We start from the raw sequence: 15,582 nt of genomic DNA on the forward strand, positions 1-15,582 counted from the left end.
GTTCAAACGGGTGAGAACTTTTTCCTTTCTTTAGGAATCAAATTTCCTTTGAGAAGTACAAATTTAATTGTAATAAAACGCTAGCGCGTTCAATTTGTTATAGAGAGAACTTGCCCGAAGGGAAAACGTGCTGTAAACATTCATGAGTGCAAACAAGACTTGGCACAAAGTAAACTTGTCAAGGAAAGCGTGGTCGTGTTTTGACATTTTCACTGGTGATTGTGAAGAACCTTTGCAGCCATGTAAAGACTGGGTCCAATTTTGTCGTTTAACACATTGTTTTTGAAAAGGCGTCGAATAGGCAAGCATGAAGGATATTCTGAAACTAATTGTATAGCAATGCAATGTCAAATTTTATAAGAGAGCTAATAATAATGAAAGAGAGCTCGCATATCGAGCGCTTTTTGTTAATACCTTATCTCGCTCTTGTTGTCATGACAAAAACGGTTCGCTTTAATTTGTGCCATTCGCGCTCACGTACAGTGGAACCCCGTAAATACGTTTGGCCGTATTAACGAGGTGCCCGTATTAACGGGGTACGGCCAAATTTCATGATTGGCCTAAACTGAGTGAAGTCGGCTTAACAGATATATACACAATAGCCTCCATTTGGCGCGAAAATATGCTGGGATATTTATTGTCCGCGGACATTATCTGTTCGGAGAAGCGAACAGTTTTCCGAGACCACTCTTTTTGTCGCTCAGCAAAAACCATCGCTGACAATTACCAAGTTGCGCATACTCGGTTTACTAGTTGCGCATGCTCGGCTTGCTAGTTTTGACTCTGTGCTGGTTTTTCATCGTAATTGCCTGATAAACTTTGGCGAATTGACATAAGTAAAATAAAAACATCTCCAAAACTCTTCGGATCAACCCATTTCAGATACTTAAGTTTAGAACTAGATCTTAATTTTTGTACCTAGATGAACGTCCTCACAAGCTAGCCAGCCCGGACCAGTTGATCGTAATGTTACTAACAACATTGAGTAACTATCATCTTTAATGGAAGACTTAATGTGGCAAAATGAAATCACTCTTCATGTTGAGCTGTATGTTTTGTGTCCTCTGCACGCAAAACTTGCGCAAGATTCCAAGTTTTGTCTCTTTCTTAGTTTGGGCCTTCTTAATTTCTGGTGTTTTCTCAAAGTTAACTGTATGTGAAAAATTTATGGATAATTATGGTTCTCGGCAGAAAATATGCCAAGAAGGCCAACTGAGGTGTAAATGTTTGGGCTCAGATTGAAAGCATTCGAATTTTAGTAGGAACTGTTCAGTCGATTTCGAAGAGATTTAAAACTGCTCAAACTGAAGCCGGCACCAAAATAACCACTTTGATGGTTTTACAAATGTTGTCACTACAGAACTTACCAGTAAATCCGAATGAGTCGATAGTCTTTCGCGGTCATCTTGCTCCAACGCTAGATCATTTTGTCAAGACAACTGCTCGCCACTGAAATTAATTATCGTCATTTTATAACAATGAATTCAATGAACTGGTATTCTAGGATTGGACTATTCAATTTGAAATTATCGCGCAGTAATGGCCCAAACACCGATTCAGACATAATTCCGTGACGCATATTCATATATTCCTGTCGATATTGAGTATCTCGCAGTTATTGGCACGGAAGCTAGTGCCAACAGGGTTATTAAGTACAAATACCGTGAACATTCTTTTTTTTGTTTTTGTTTTTGTTTTTCTTTTTTACAGTGTGTCCGCTTATGCCCTGTCCAAACTACGCCGGAGGAATTTCAAGTAAAAACGCAACAATCACCGGTCATTTTGGATTTGACTCTGAGGGAAACTCGATCAGGGAAATCACATGATTATCGTGACGCCATCGTTCTCGTAGAGCTCCGTTTCCAAAAGTTTTTCTGTCCACGCGAAAACGAAAAGCCGGCGTTTTCTAATTCCTCCGGTTTGAAGAGCGTTTTCACAAAAGCTCCGTTTTCGTGACGAATTAGTGTGTCCAACCGTAGAAATAAAGCTGCGAAAAAGTATAATAAAATTACTACTTTCCATTAATACACATTTCCTTCTTTTGCCAGTATGTAGCATTGTTTTAAAATATCTTTTTTTGATTTTACAAATAGATCTGTTAGCTTGAATTGAGCGGTTCGTTACCTCATTTCGAACCAGGAGACGATACTGTTGAGAATTTCAGCTTTCAAAGTTTTCAAATAGTCGCGTGTATATGAATGAAAACGTTTTAGATGGATAAAAGAAAACTCTCTTAAATTCTCTAAAGAATATCACGAGGACAGTAATGAAAAAAAAAAAACTGCCCAAGCTAAAAAGGTGTATTCCAGCCCTGACGAAGATATTTTGAAAACTTTACACCGCTCAATTTAAAAGATTAAGTGACTTACAGCACTTAAAATACTTGTTTACTTTAGTCCTTAAATACGTGTTAATTTTCACTGGTGTTGGCTCAGCCATCATAATATTGCATGTGACGGTTCAATTCAACCTCTCTTGAAGGGAAACTGACAGAAAGAAAAATTGAACCGAAGATAGTTGGAGAAAAACACTTAAAACTTTGCAGGTGATTCTCTTCCAAATGAAGTCGTTTGTTGAAGCCATTTGGGATCAGCTGGCACAGGTAAGTTTATTTCTGAACAAGTTGACTTTTTAATTGCTCAGGATTTACATATTTACGTGATTTGCATATTTACGTTTTGTAATATTTGCCATTTGTTGACCTTTGTTGTCCCATTCCTAACTTGTTTTACGCATTCTGTGATTCAATGACGTTGAAAAATATTCTCCCGTAAGCCTGACAACGTCACTTTCCAGAGGATTAAAGCTGTTGCCTTGATCTAACGTAGTAGACAAATTTCAGCTAGCCTTTTTACTGGCCATTATCCTGCTAAAAAACCACATCACAATTCAATTTCATACAATAAACAAAATCGTGTTTCTTTACTCGATTGTGTGGTTACTCATATGTCTCTTACTGGTTACAGCCGGTTTCGAATGTTGCATAACACTATAGGCTATTGTACAAGCCATGCAGAATTCTACCAATCGAAAACATGTTTGAAAAATCCACCAAGGCCAAGGAGAAGGGTCCACAGCTTTGCTATACAAGCTGTAAACGCCGAACAATGAATAAAGCTGCAGTCCACAACAGGCAAATCCCAAAATACTCGTTGCGAAAGTGACCTTTGCGACCTTAATGGTCTTTGTTTTTCGTCGTTTTTCACTCGCCGTCTGTCGAGCTGCTCCAGTTTCAATCATCTCAAGTTGTCTCTGTACTTTTTCAGAGCTAAGAATGACTTTTAAACCGCTGTAAGTAAAGCTCACCGAGAGAAGAAATCCCCAAAGGATGAAAAATGACTGGCAAACGATAAGCAGTGGAGTTAACTTAGCATTGGTAGCAGTGGTAGTTTCCGCAATTATGACGAGAACAAAGTGAGATGTAATGACCCCGCCTAAAAACGGGACACTCTGAAGCTTGCTGGGTCCAATGTGAACGTTGGCGACTTCCAAAAAAGCCAGATGGATCAAGGAGAACGAGGACGTTAGACAGGGGAAAGCAATACCATAAAACAATGTCACTAACCAATGCGGGGAATGTAAACCATTCTCTCCAGACTCATAAGGATCAAGAAACATAAACAAGGCTCGAGTTACTCCTAGAATTACAAGCAGGGAGTTAATAGCTACGACCAACGGCCTTCGACCAAATCCTTGTTGTTGTTTTACTTCGGCCAGAGCGAGGAAAGAGTGTGTGGCTAACATGCTGAAAAGGACTCCGAACCCGGCCCAGTGGATCTCCCAAGCGATTCCCCAAAGCTGTTTTGCCACCTTCCAGTCAGGGCCTGGCTCCGGATGAGGGACAGTAGAGGGATCTGAAAGCGTTATATTGGTTGACGAAGAACTTGACATGGCAGAAGTGAACTAAACGCGGGAAAATATCTTATGCTTGAACAGCTGGCTGTACCAGCTTAACTAACACGTTTTGTGAAGCCACTCTGGAATTGTGGGAAATCGTTAAGACACGACGCGAATAGTTTAATAATAAGCAGAAATGACCCGCAATCAATGTGAAAAGTGAGCGTTCGTCTATTGTCCTTTGCTTTCAACTCAAAAACGATTTGAGAATCACTTCAGTTTTTTTTTTATCAAGGGCACGAGTTGCTGGCAATAAACCGCCCCCGTACTTCGCTACTGTTTGAAGCAAGATGTGGGAGTGAATGTCCCAGACCTGATTTTGTTGCACTACAGATGAAAGTCGAGCGATACGATAAAAACTTCCATGATGTAGTCAAAACGCTGACTGATAAGACCATCCGTAATACACCGTTAAAAATAATAGTCAATCCTAAGTTCAGCTGGTAAAATTCTGCCTGTCGTAAAATACCGATCCGCAATCAATATTTTGTCCAATAGATTCTTGGAGATCGAAAACGAACGGTTTCGCCTTCAACAACGAGAAGCCGAAAATTAGATTGGCGGCTTTCGGGGTAGTTCAGTCAAATTGCCTGATAAACGGTGCTTGTTTTGAAGTCAGTGCTGAGGTCAATACTGAAATTCAACAATGTAAACTCTACAAACAAGCAAGGCACTTCGTTTGGACGAACCAGTGCTGAATGAATGACATATCGAGCAAATTAGCTGCAAACGGGAGCTTTTGCCGAATCCAACTTCACGCAGCAGCAGAATTCAGATGTTTCTTAGTCTTGGCTTTGTATGATAATGATCACTCTGAACCTTGACTACCACCATGCAGAGACATACAACCGCATTACCGAACCCATAGCAGAAGTAACGTCGCACTGCTTGTGGCATGCAATAAGGCAATTATTTCATAGTTCTTACGCAAGATACCTGTCGCTAAATTGTTTGAATGGTTTTGTTGATACGCAAATATTAATATCAATCCTGCCAGGTTTAAATTCTTTTGTTAATTGGACCAAACACATCGGAAATGACAGCAAAACTGAACAAAACGAATCTCGTTCCATATTTTCCGCTCAATGTGCAGGAAACACATATCTTGGGGAGAAGTCGCTAATATAGGTTGGAAACGTCCAATTAGAGAGAACGGCGTGATTGAAGTTTCACAGAATTTAATCAGAAGAGAGAAAAAATAACTCATTAAGGCAAGCTAGGTTTCCTTTAATTGATAAAATAACTTCGAATTTTCGCGAAACGCAAAGATGCCTTTTTCAGTTGGAGGATTTGTCACGAATATAATATGATAAAACACTTACTTTTACGGTGCGAGACCAAACGTAAAGAATAAAAAAACCTGAGATTAAAAAAAAAACAAATTTTAGTCGAGGAAAATTATCTAAAAAAAAACAACTCATTAACTCATTAGACCTCTTTGTAGGGCATTGATAATACCTGACTCTTTTAACCAAACTAAACATGATTCGGCACTGTAAACATGTAAGGTAAACTTCTCTGACAGGTGAATTAAGGATAAATTTTACACAGCCTATCACAGTCTTTCTATCTTTCATTTAAAGGATAATAGAAATCATGTTTAACTATTTCATTAGTTCAGGAAATAACGCTCATGAAACGCGGCTAAATCGATCAGATAAAGTAGATTAACGCAAATGATGAGGCCATTAATATCACCAAGTTACCTGATGTTGGAAATTAACGCCAAAAGAAAACGCTTTCGTAATGACAACAGCAAAAATTACGACCTTAATTTGAAGTAGCTCAATCACGAAGTTTTTAATTACTTTGGCCACGTACAAAATTATCTTTAAATTGAAGGAAACTTGAAAATAGTAGTTTACTAACAGAAAAACATCAAAGAGATAATAATAAACCAGAAGGGAACAAGGATGGTTAAGGATGGAGAGGATTAACACGGATTTCAAACAACGTAAACTTGAAAAATTTAGGCTACACTTTTCAAGAAGCCTAAACGTAACAGAGCTCCTTTAATGGTATTAAACAGAACCAGATCGAAATGATGGACTGCCCAGTTTCCGACCGCTTCCCTGGGTATCCGGTCAATTCTAAAAATAATTTCAATATTCTCGCCGTGCTTGTTAAACGAAATATAAACCCGTAAAGAAGTTGAACATTTCAGCTTTCAGAGGGAAGTTTTGGCCAGCTCGAGGGTCACTTGAAGAAGGTACTGTTCTTCTGGAAGACCTGCACACTTGCAAAATCTTTTCCTCCTTGCTGTGAAATAATATGTTATCTCACGTGATCTTCTTGTTACATGAATGAAATTTGGGGCCTCCTCCTCAAACGCGTCCTAATCGAACAAGCGCGTGGACAAACAAAAGGGTACGCACGCAGCCCGAGTGGGACCATGGGAAGGCGGGAGACGATCCATCTCTCGTTCCACGCACATTTTGTTTTTTCCTTTTTAGGCAAAATGAGAAACATCTGGGGCCTGGGTTCTAGGCAGAAGTGCGCATGGTAACTATGGAAGTAGCAAATATCAGCGTATATCTATTTTCCCGGTGTTGAAAAACACAAAGAAAAGACATCGGTAAAGAGACAAGAGCGAGTAATCATAAAGAATAGGACAGAACTAGATCACTACATATGTGAAATTTCGGCACTCTTGACTTGGAAATATTGTACAAGATCGACTTAAAGATTACAATCTGGAAAACTGTAACGGATTTCATTTTACTATTACAATATTTCAATGTTTCAGTTGCATCTCGAAGAGGGAGAAGGTGCGATTAGTCACTGAACAACTATGAAAGGGTGTAAGACTTACTACCTAGGTCTACCTTCCTTCCAGGAAAACTGGACGATTTCAGAACCTCCTTCACGTGCTACAAAATAACATTGAGTAGCTCTCTACGCGCTTCAGATCAGATTTCCTTCCTCTTTGCATCAAGGAAATTGGTCGTTTGCACGCGATGTAATCATGGAAATGAACAGGGAAGAAAGAAATAAATATCAGCTGAGACGATAAAAGGTTTGTCGGTACCTTTAACCAGGTGAAAATGTAAATTAGACAAAATTGACGCGAGCATTACACAGTGAACGCGGAGATGTTTTCTTTAAGGCAAAGTGACTGAGATAAAACTCCGTTATCAAAAGCCAAAGGGACTGTCTCCAGAGGCATATCAGAGCTTTCACAAAGAGTGTCTTAGCTTTGTTAAGAGTGGCTCGCGCTCGGGCAAAGTGAAGCCATTTGAAATACTGATATTTTTGGTGATTGCTCAATAAGCTCGAAAGTGCAACTCAACTATTTTCAAAGACGGTATAGAAATTTGTAATTGCATGAAAGTCGGTATAGTCGAAAAAACACAAAAAAGTCAGACTCATTAATTGCACTTTCTTGTTTATCTATGACTTACTGATTATCATCTCCTTGTCCATGTATCCTTCGGCCGATTTGAAGATAATTTCCTACCTTTTAAGAGAAGTTTCAAATCAGTTCAGTGATGAAGCCGGATATCTGATGACAGTGAGTACGTGCAAGAAGAAATGCACAGCTCAATGTGATCAAGCCGAGGCCAATATAGGAAAGTCTTTTAAAAATGCTTATGAACTTTTGATGGAATTTCTTCCCAATAGTTGAGCCAGGTTAAATAGAAAACGAAAAGCACACACAAAAAAATTCAACCAAACTGAAATAGAGTGCGTTTATTTCATTTTCCATTGCCGAGTCATCAATTCAACAGCCACGTATGACGGCTATTTTCTGCTAGTTAAGTTTCGTTATTTTAGGCTCGCAAATATGGATTCAGGTAATAACAAAACAAGAGGCATTTGTCAGCAATTTTCCTAAGTTCTTGACATTTGTCAGCAATTTTCCTGAGTTCTTGGTGGATATGATAAATGGAATATTTATGAGAAATAAGTGGAGGTCTGCAGGGAAATCGGCGATCATGCCATAAATGACCAGCTACTCATGATCATGCGCTTATAAATTTCATATCAGAGGTAAGATATCAAGTGTTATTGACTTCTGATTCTTGTCATTACATAATAACATGATTATTACGAAATAGCGTGAACACAAGAAATAAAGATGCTTGTCTAACTTGAGTTTTCCTGTATTTCGCGATGGCTTCCACGCCATTAGGGTTTACTTGTGATATAAACTCTCGATTTTTTGATACCAAAGACTCTACCCTTTGAATATTATTTTAAGCAAACCGTGTCAGTTTTATTTTTAAAACGGCAAGAGATACAATGTAGTTTGGCATTTGTCTCAGGAAAATCATTAGCGTGCTGCTGTCTAAAGTAGGTGATTAATTACATGTATTAACGACAACGCAAAAAATTACCCGGGCGTACCTCACGCGAGCTCACGGAAATTTTATTTAACCTATAATACCAGGTGTTCCTTTTGATTGTTGTAAAATAAGATATTACTCAGAAACCGTCATAATCTCCCTGCTAATAACTTGTATGCTAACATACCGAGAGAGCATTTCTTCCTATGAGGGGGGGTTGGAACGATCCAAACAGTCACGCATGCGTGGATGCTTATATAAAGGAAAAGCCTGGCTCAGTAGACTCAGTATTGGTCCTTATCAAATTCTCCACACAAGAAAAATCTAAGATGAGTTATGAAAACTCCAACTTTGATCAGTGAAATAGTCGGGTTTTTTTCAACACCAAATTTTCTCATCTTGTTCTTACAAGAAATACATTAAAATTGAGTGGTTATAAAGTGGAACTTGGGCTTACAACTTATTAAGAACAATATTTAAAGATTAAAAAGCAATCAAGTCAGCTGCTCTCATAAGAATATCACAACAGTTGGTCAAACTCAGTTGTTCTAATTCTCGAGAACTCAGTGGCAAAATATAAATAATAGTTCTCGTCTAAGGTCTGAAATGTAAAGCAAACGTAGCTTTCGACCGTATCTCACCGTCTTCTTCGTCCTGTTTGCTGAGGATGACTATGAGATCCCGGGAGGACACCTCAGGAGGTACCAAGGATCCTGTTTTGTGGGTGTGGCTTGAAATTTTTTTCACCCCTGAAAGGTACCCATTCTCAAACAACAAAATATCTCCTGTCATATTTTTTCTCCGCTCAATACCCTAAAGGGTACTACAAAAGTTCCTGCTGTGGACCTTTTGACGCAGGACACTCTAAGAGGCACCAAAACCGTGTTTTTAACCTTAACAGGTACGACAAGCATCCCCGTTCTTTTTACGTGGGATTCCTCCCCCCTTCCCCACCACCCCTGGTGGGAGATACGGTCGAAAGTTTTGTTTGCTTTACATTTCAGACCTCAGCCGAGAACTATAATTTAAGGACGGTGCCTACTTTTGTTAGTGCGCACACGTTCTGCGCATCACGCAAGGCAGGTTTAAGCCCCACGCGCGCGCTGGGTTGACACTGACGCAATCAACTACGCTACCAAGTACACGACTAAAATGAACGCAAAATTTTCCCACTGACCAAATCAAGTTTAATGAACCTGTGTTTAAACTAGGAACACCAGAATAACAGCATATCGCTGACCACTAACTATTAACGTCTTCCAGCTGAAAAACTAGCTGTCATCTGTCGCAAATTATGCTGAAATCCAACTGTAAACATGTACCTGCAGATGGCATAGTGCGCGCGCAAAACAAGTTCGAGATACGCAAATGTTTTACTTACTGGGAAGGTGATAGGAAAATATGTAACGGGCACCGCAAAGGTTTTCAAAAAAGATCAATAACTTTAAAAAACGCGTGGCTACCCCTACATTTTATGTTAGGAAATGAAAGTGGCAAGCCTATTCAACACGTGATTAGTTTCTGGTTGTGAACAAAAGGTATTTAGACTGTATTTTAGCTGAACCAGAGGAAGGCTGTCAGAGACCCTAAAAGCGCCATTGCAACGATTTTGTTATTAAAAACATACCAAAATTGTTTTTTGTTGCCATTTACCATGTAGTTTCAGATCTTTATAAATGTGTTTGCTTTTCTGTCTGTGAAGGCGAATTCTAAGGAAATCTGTGAAGAAATATCCTTTCCTTCTTTTGTCAGAAAAATGCTGGTGACAGCATGTTTGTTGAAATTTGAGGCTAATTTTCTCGAAAAAATGCATGGCTACCCCAATTTTTCTTCGGAGATTCCAGTTGCCCTTGCAAAGATCGGCTTTTTCCGCGTGGTTCTAACCTGGCGCAAAGACCTTTGTATCTAGTAGGCACCGTCCTTAAGTAAACCCAAAGTCAAGAATGAACAAACATAGTCTTGGTAAAATATACATTTAGAAGTTCATGAAGTTCCATAGTTCTTTTTACGAGGTTACAGCTTTTAATTTGCCTGAACAATGTCATGTTCACAGACACCATTAAATTAGATACTAGACAATAAGCTAACATTATGAGAACAGGCCATTAAACAATTCCATAGCATTTTTTTTTTGCCTGTAACGAACAGATACGCAATGTCTTAACATTTGTTTACAGTTACAGGTTTTGTGAAATCCCTCATAGTGAAACTCGAATTTCTTTGTTCTATCTTATTTTTCTCTGATCGTTTTGGCTTGACTTAGACAGTGGCAGACATAAGCTGACATAATTGCCTTATTTTATTGTACATCATGTAATGAGCCACAATCTCAATTATATTACAACCAAGGCCAATCGAGTCTCTAACTGTTTTATAGAAATATTAACTAAAGAGCCGCACGTTTACTAGCTTAGAAATACCTCTTAGTTACTAGTAAGGCTGCACCATGGTTTTAAGTGCGCTTTCCCAGAAAATGTCCGTTGTTCTCTTCTGAGACCTGAGATTTAAATACATTCGAGCTTTTCCTTATGGACACTTACATAACAGGAACACCTCTATATTACGGACAGTTCGCTTAATCCCAGAGAAACCAGAATTCATATAATTTCTGCCTCTATAATTCAGACATCTCCGTGATATGGAAAAAACCTCGTGTCTACGCACACCTCGTCGATCTTGTCATCTCTTGTGTTACGTAACGCGATTGACCCGTGTAACCATATTTATTTTGTTCTTATGACATTCATTTCCTCCGCGAAACGTCAAATTTCTTGGAGGTATGAGCCTTACACGTAGAGCCTGTAATGCAACTCAAATCCAAGAAAAAGAACAATTATTCGTAGATTTTGACAGTCATCTTTGTGCACGTGCATCGAATCGCGGAGAGGCGTGCGCGAAAACCTGCCTGGGGGCCGATTATTTTCGTCGAAGCGAGCTGAATCATTTCCGGGGCTATACAGATATTAAATATATTCTTCTCGCGGCGCGCGGCCGTAAATAAGCTTTACCGCCAAAAGAACATACTGGAAATTATACAATACACGACCTTGGCATTCACCTGCGTAAAATCGAAGCATAATAAAATTAGGAATGTTCAAACACCTAGTCAAATCTTCTTCAACTTACAAGATGCATTTTTTATGGTTGACATGCTGCTATGCGCTTTGCGCTTCTGTTTAGAACGGTTACGAATTATTGATTTTCGGCGAAGGGCCCGTCAGATTGTGTCGCTTCCGAAGCTGAGTCACCATGGACAGTGCTAGCCCTGTACACAAACACCGGCTTCGAATCAAAGAAAACTCTAAAAACTTTAAGTTAACTGAGCTAGAAAAACATCAAAGAGGAATCAATGAACCAAAGAGCAGCAACGATGCCTATGATTTTAAGAAAACGGGTAAGAAAGATTACTTCTGGCAATTTCAGCTGTGACAAGGTTCGACTGTGACACGATCTAAGCCGGACTGAACACTGTGAAGCCACTATCAGTTGGCGGTTTAATGAATTTAAATAAGCACGACTTCCTCACTGAACCGTGGGAACTACTCTCCGTAAAAACACTTTTAGATATGCACTTGTCTTTCCACTTTGCACCAAGTGGCGCATAAGGAATCTTCAGTTCTTACTTCCTCATACAATGCCCTCAATCGCTGTTTTCTCGTACCGTAGAATACTCTTCTTTACCGTGAGTTTTCGTTTAGGCGCAGACGGTTTCATGACACTGTAAGCAATCGTGCAAGCCATGGCGACTTCTAACAGGCGAGAACAAGTTTGAAAACTCCACCAGGACCACGGGGGCGGGTCTGTAAAGTCGCTGTAAAATCGATATACATCCACCAACGAATACAGCTGTAACGCACTGATACCGAGTCCCAAACAACTTGTCCCAATAGTGACCTTTGCAACCTTAGACGTATTTGCTGCGCTTTGCGTTTCGAGTTGTTTTTGAACGTTCTTCGCTCGGTAGATAACTTTGAGTCCACTGTAGATGAAGGTCGCCGATAGTAGCAAGCCCCAGATGATGAAAAACAACTGGCATATGATGAACAAAATATGGACATTTGAGTAATCAACTGCTGCGGCGATATCTGCGATTACGACGATGGCGAAGTGAAATGATATCACAGCAATGAGGTAACGTGCATTGCTGAGTCTCTCCGACACTAATTGAAGTTTAGCGACCCGAAGGAAAACTAAAAAGATCAAACCAAACGAGGAGGTCAAGCACGGAAAAGCGATGTTAAACAGGAACTGTGCAAACCACTTTGGCATTTTAATTCCGTTCTGTTTGGACTCGTAGGGATCAATCAATAGATATAACGCTCGCGTAATGCCCAAAATCAAGAGCAAAGAGTTAATAGCGATCACATAAGGCTTTCGGCCAAACATTTTCCTCCTCTTTGCTTGCACCAACGCAACAGAGGACGATACTACTAACGCACTGAATGCAAGACCAAAACCGATCCAGTGTAACTCCCATGCGGCTCCCCAGAGCTTTCTCGCTACTTTCCAATCTGGTACTGGCTCCGACTGAGGGACTTTGTTTTCTCCCATTGTATATTCTGGTGTTGAAAGGCTTTCCATTCGCCAAGTTCTGCTTTATAAACCTCGAAACAAATTTGTTCTACACCTCGGACGCACTCACTTCACGGCGGCTTTACAATGCATGTTTACTTTGCGTGTCGGATCCAGATGCTATATTATAAACTAGCAGGCCACAAATGCCAATTATGTTTCAAGTGCCATTATAAATAAACAGGCTTGATGGGCGGTTATCAATAGTTGAAACACAGACGAGCATGTCACCAGATTTTACTACCATGGTTACATGGTAAACTATGATATAATGCAACATTTTGGGTGCGAAGTTATGGTGAAAGTTCAAAATCTTTTGGTTGCTCCAAAAACCCTTGGCAAAAATTCAGCCTATAAGTACATAATTTCAAACTTTTGACACTTCTCAAGAAGTTGTCAACTAAAGTAAATTCAGTTCAATTATGCTTATGTAACTGAGGAAGTCAATAAGATTGTTCACGAGAGAGATATATATATATATAGCATATTATAAACAAAAAATTTAACCGCTTTTAACCTGTCACGGTTTGCCACTTCAAATTCAATGCGTTCAGGAAATTAAAGCGAATGCGAAAGGTGGTCGCAAGATATTGTGTACTCAGCTGACCTCTGGAGAGTTAACCACAGCACGCAAACCACCAAAATCCAAGAAAAGAATAAAGAAATAAAGAAAAACCAAAAACAAAGCGAAATAATAAAAACAAACCCACCGCAAAATGACCAGAAATTTCTATCCAACTTCATGTTGGACTGACTGGCTGAAAATAGCAGCGACGACGACACAAATTAAGGGAGACCCCCGACAATAATAGAAGCAAAAATAAAAGAAAAATAAACAAGCTGGGATGTTTAGGACAAACGGGGAAACAATTGGCTGTTTTTGTTTTTTCAAGATGTGCCCTTCCGATGTACGTCCTTTAACATCAAATTCCCTAGAGGGACAGACATCAAATTTCTCCATACAAAATCCACACATTACCAAGCAGACAGGTTAGGAGAATTAAGAAAACCGTCAGCTAGGCGCTAAAACGAAAGTTTGGCAATCAGTAAGAGAAATTCAATTTTAAGTTCGCAGACGAAACGGTTAAACAAAAACGAAACAACATTTATCAAACAAACCTGCCGTAAGAATGCAATATTTTTTTTTAAATATTTCTTTCTTCATTTCAGTACACTAATATTCAAGTCGTCAATTCGAACTTTCTGTAAACAATTCTATAGATGATTGTAATTTCACTAGCGACCGGTTGAATTCGTTGGAAAACAAAATGCTTATTCATGATGGCGGATGACCGACAGCGGAAATAATTCACAGTGTGCTTGAACTATCAGTCCATATTGCGATATCAGGGTAACGTTTGAAAAAATGAGAGAGCGCTAATGCGCTAGCATTAATGACGTTAGCGTTAATGGTGTTTGCCGTCGAGAAAAATATCTTGCCAACTCTTACTAAGCAACCGAGCAAAACTTGGACCTGTCAGCTAAGCAGTCGTGGTAGTTCGACTCTCAACGACGATTGGATGACGAAGCGGTTAAACAAAAACGAAACGATATTTATCACTCAAACCTGCCGTATGAATGCAATAATTTTTTATATTTCTTTCTTCATTTAAGTACACTGATATTCAAGTTGTCAGTCAATTCAAACTTTTTGTAAACAGTAATGTGATAATCAATATAAAAAAAAGTTTCTATACATGATTGTAATTTCACTAGCGACAGGTTGAATTCGTTGGAAAACAAAATGCTTATTCATGATGACTGATGACTAACAGTGGAAATAATTCACTGTGCTTGAACTATCAGTCCATATGATTGCGATATCAGTGACGTTTGAAAAAAAATAATCAAACGGAGATAGCGCTAACGGCGTTAACATTAATGATGTTAGCGTTAATGGTGTTTGCAGTCGAGAAAAATATCTTGCCAACTGTTACTAAGCAACCAAGCAAAACTTGGACCTGTCAGTCAAGCAGTCACGGTAGTTCGACTCACAACGACGATTGGCTGAAAAAAACGTCTTGAAAGATATACTGAACAATCGGAAAAGAGCTCCCCTTGTTAAACAAATAGGAATAACGTGAGTTATATGAACGCACGTTCTGGATTAAAATACTCGTCTTTTCTTCTACTAAAGGCGATCACGGGATGGAACAATAATCAACAGCGTTCGAGCCATTTGCATTGTGATTCCGCCTTCACTTACTTGGCACGAGTGATTATTTAAATATCAATAAACTACACACACTCAAACCAAGTGAAAACAGCGACTAACCTCCAAGAACAGGAGCCCAGTGCGAGAATAATAGTTTTCTAGGGCATCAAATTCCCAAGAGCGACAGACATCTAATTTCTCTTTACAACGTCTACACGTTATCAAGCAGACAAGTCAGGAGAATTAAGAAAATCGTCAGCAAGGCGCCAAAACGAAAGCTTGGCAATCAGTAAGGGAAATTCAATTTTTAGTTAGTAGACGAAGCGGTTAAACAAAAACGAAACAATATTTATCACTCAAACTGCCGTAAGAACGCAATAAATATTTTATACTTCTTTCTTCGTTTAAGTACACTAATATTCAAGTTGTCAAGTCAAACTTTCTGTAAACAGTACTTTGATAGTCAATATAAAATAAAGTTTCTATAGATGATTGTAATTTCACTAGCGACAGGTTGAATTCGTTGGAAAACAAAATGCTTATTCATGATGGCGGGATGACTGACGGCGGAAATAATTCACAGTATGCTTGAAATAGTACGTCCATATTGCGATGTCAGGGTAACGTTTGAAAAAAAAGTAATCAAACTGAGATAGCGTTAATCGCGTCAAT

At 39.1% G+C, this 15,582-nt stretch overlaps 2 protein-coding genes across 2 annotated transcripts; both read right to left on the bottom strand.

The window, feature by feature from the left end:
• Positions 1 to 2,836: 2,836 nt before the first annotated feature.
• LOC110051780 (proline-rich transmembrane protein 4-like) lies at positions 2,837 to 4,095 on the bottom strand. The gene has a single exon (XM_020757853.2). It carries the CDS (start codon positions 3,889 to 3,891, stop codon positions 2,923 to 2,925), a length of 969 nt encoding a protein of 322 aa, XP_020613512.2. The 5' UTR covers positions 3,892 to 4,095; the 3' UTR covers positions 2,837 to 2,922.
• A 6,042-nt stretch (positions 4,096 to 10,137) lies between these two features.
• Positions 10,138 to 13,285, bottom strand: LOC110051644 (proline-rich transmembrane protein 4-like). The gene has a single exon (XM_020757693.2). The coding sequence runs from the start codon at positions 12,762 to 12,764 to the stop codon at positions 11,811 to 11,813; it is 954 nt and encodes a 317-aa protein (XP_020613352.1). The 5' UTR covers positions 12,765 to 13,285; the 3' UTR covers positions 10,138 to 11,810.
• Positions 13,286 to 15,582: the final 2,297 nt, after the last annotated feature.

This window comes from Orbicella faveolata, unplaced genomic scaffold, assembly GCF_042242905.1.
Source record: "Orbicella faveolata isolate gen_17 unplaced genomic scaffold, um_ofav_v1 contig_3, whole genome shotgun sequence".
NCBI classification, from domain to species: Eukaryota; Metazoa; Cnidaria; class Anthozoa; order Scleractinia; family Merulinidae; genus Orbicella; species Orbicella faveolata.

Excerpts from the sequence above, each read along its gene's own strand:
- LOC110051644 (XM_020757693.2), bottom strand. The coding sequence starts at position 12,764 with ATGGAAAGCCTTTCAACACCAGAATATACAATGGGAGAAAACAAAGTC.
- LOC110051780 (XM_020757853.2), bottom strand. The coding sequence starts at position 3,891 with ATGTCAAGTTCTTCGTCAACCAATATAACGCTTTCAGATCCCTCTACT.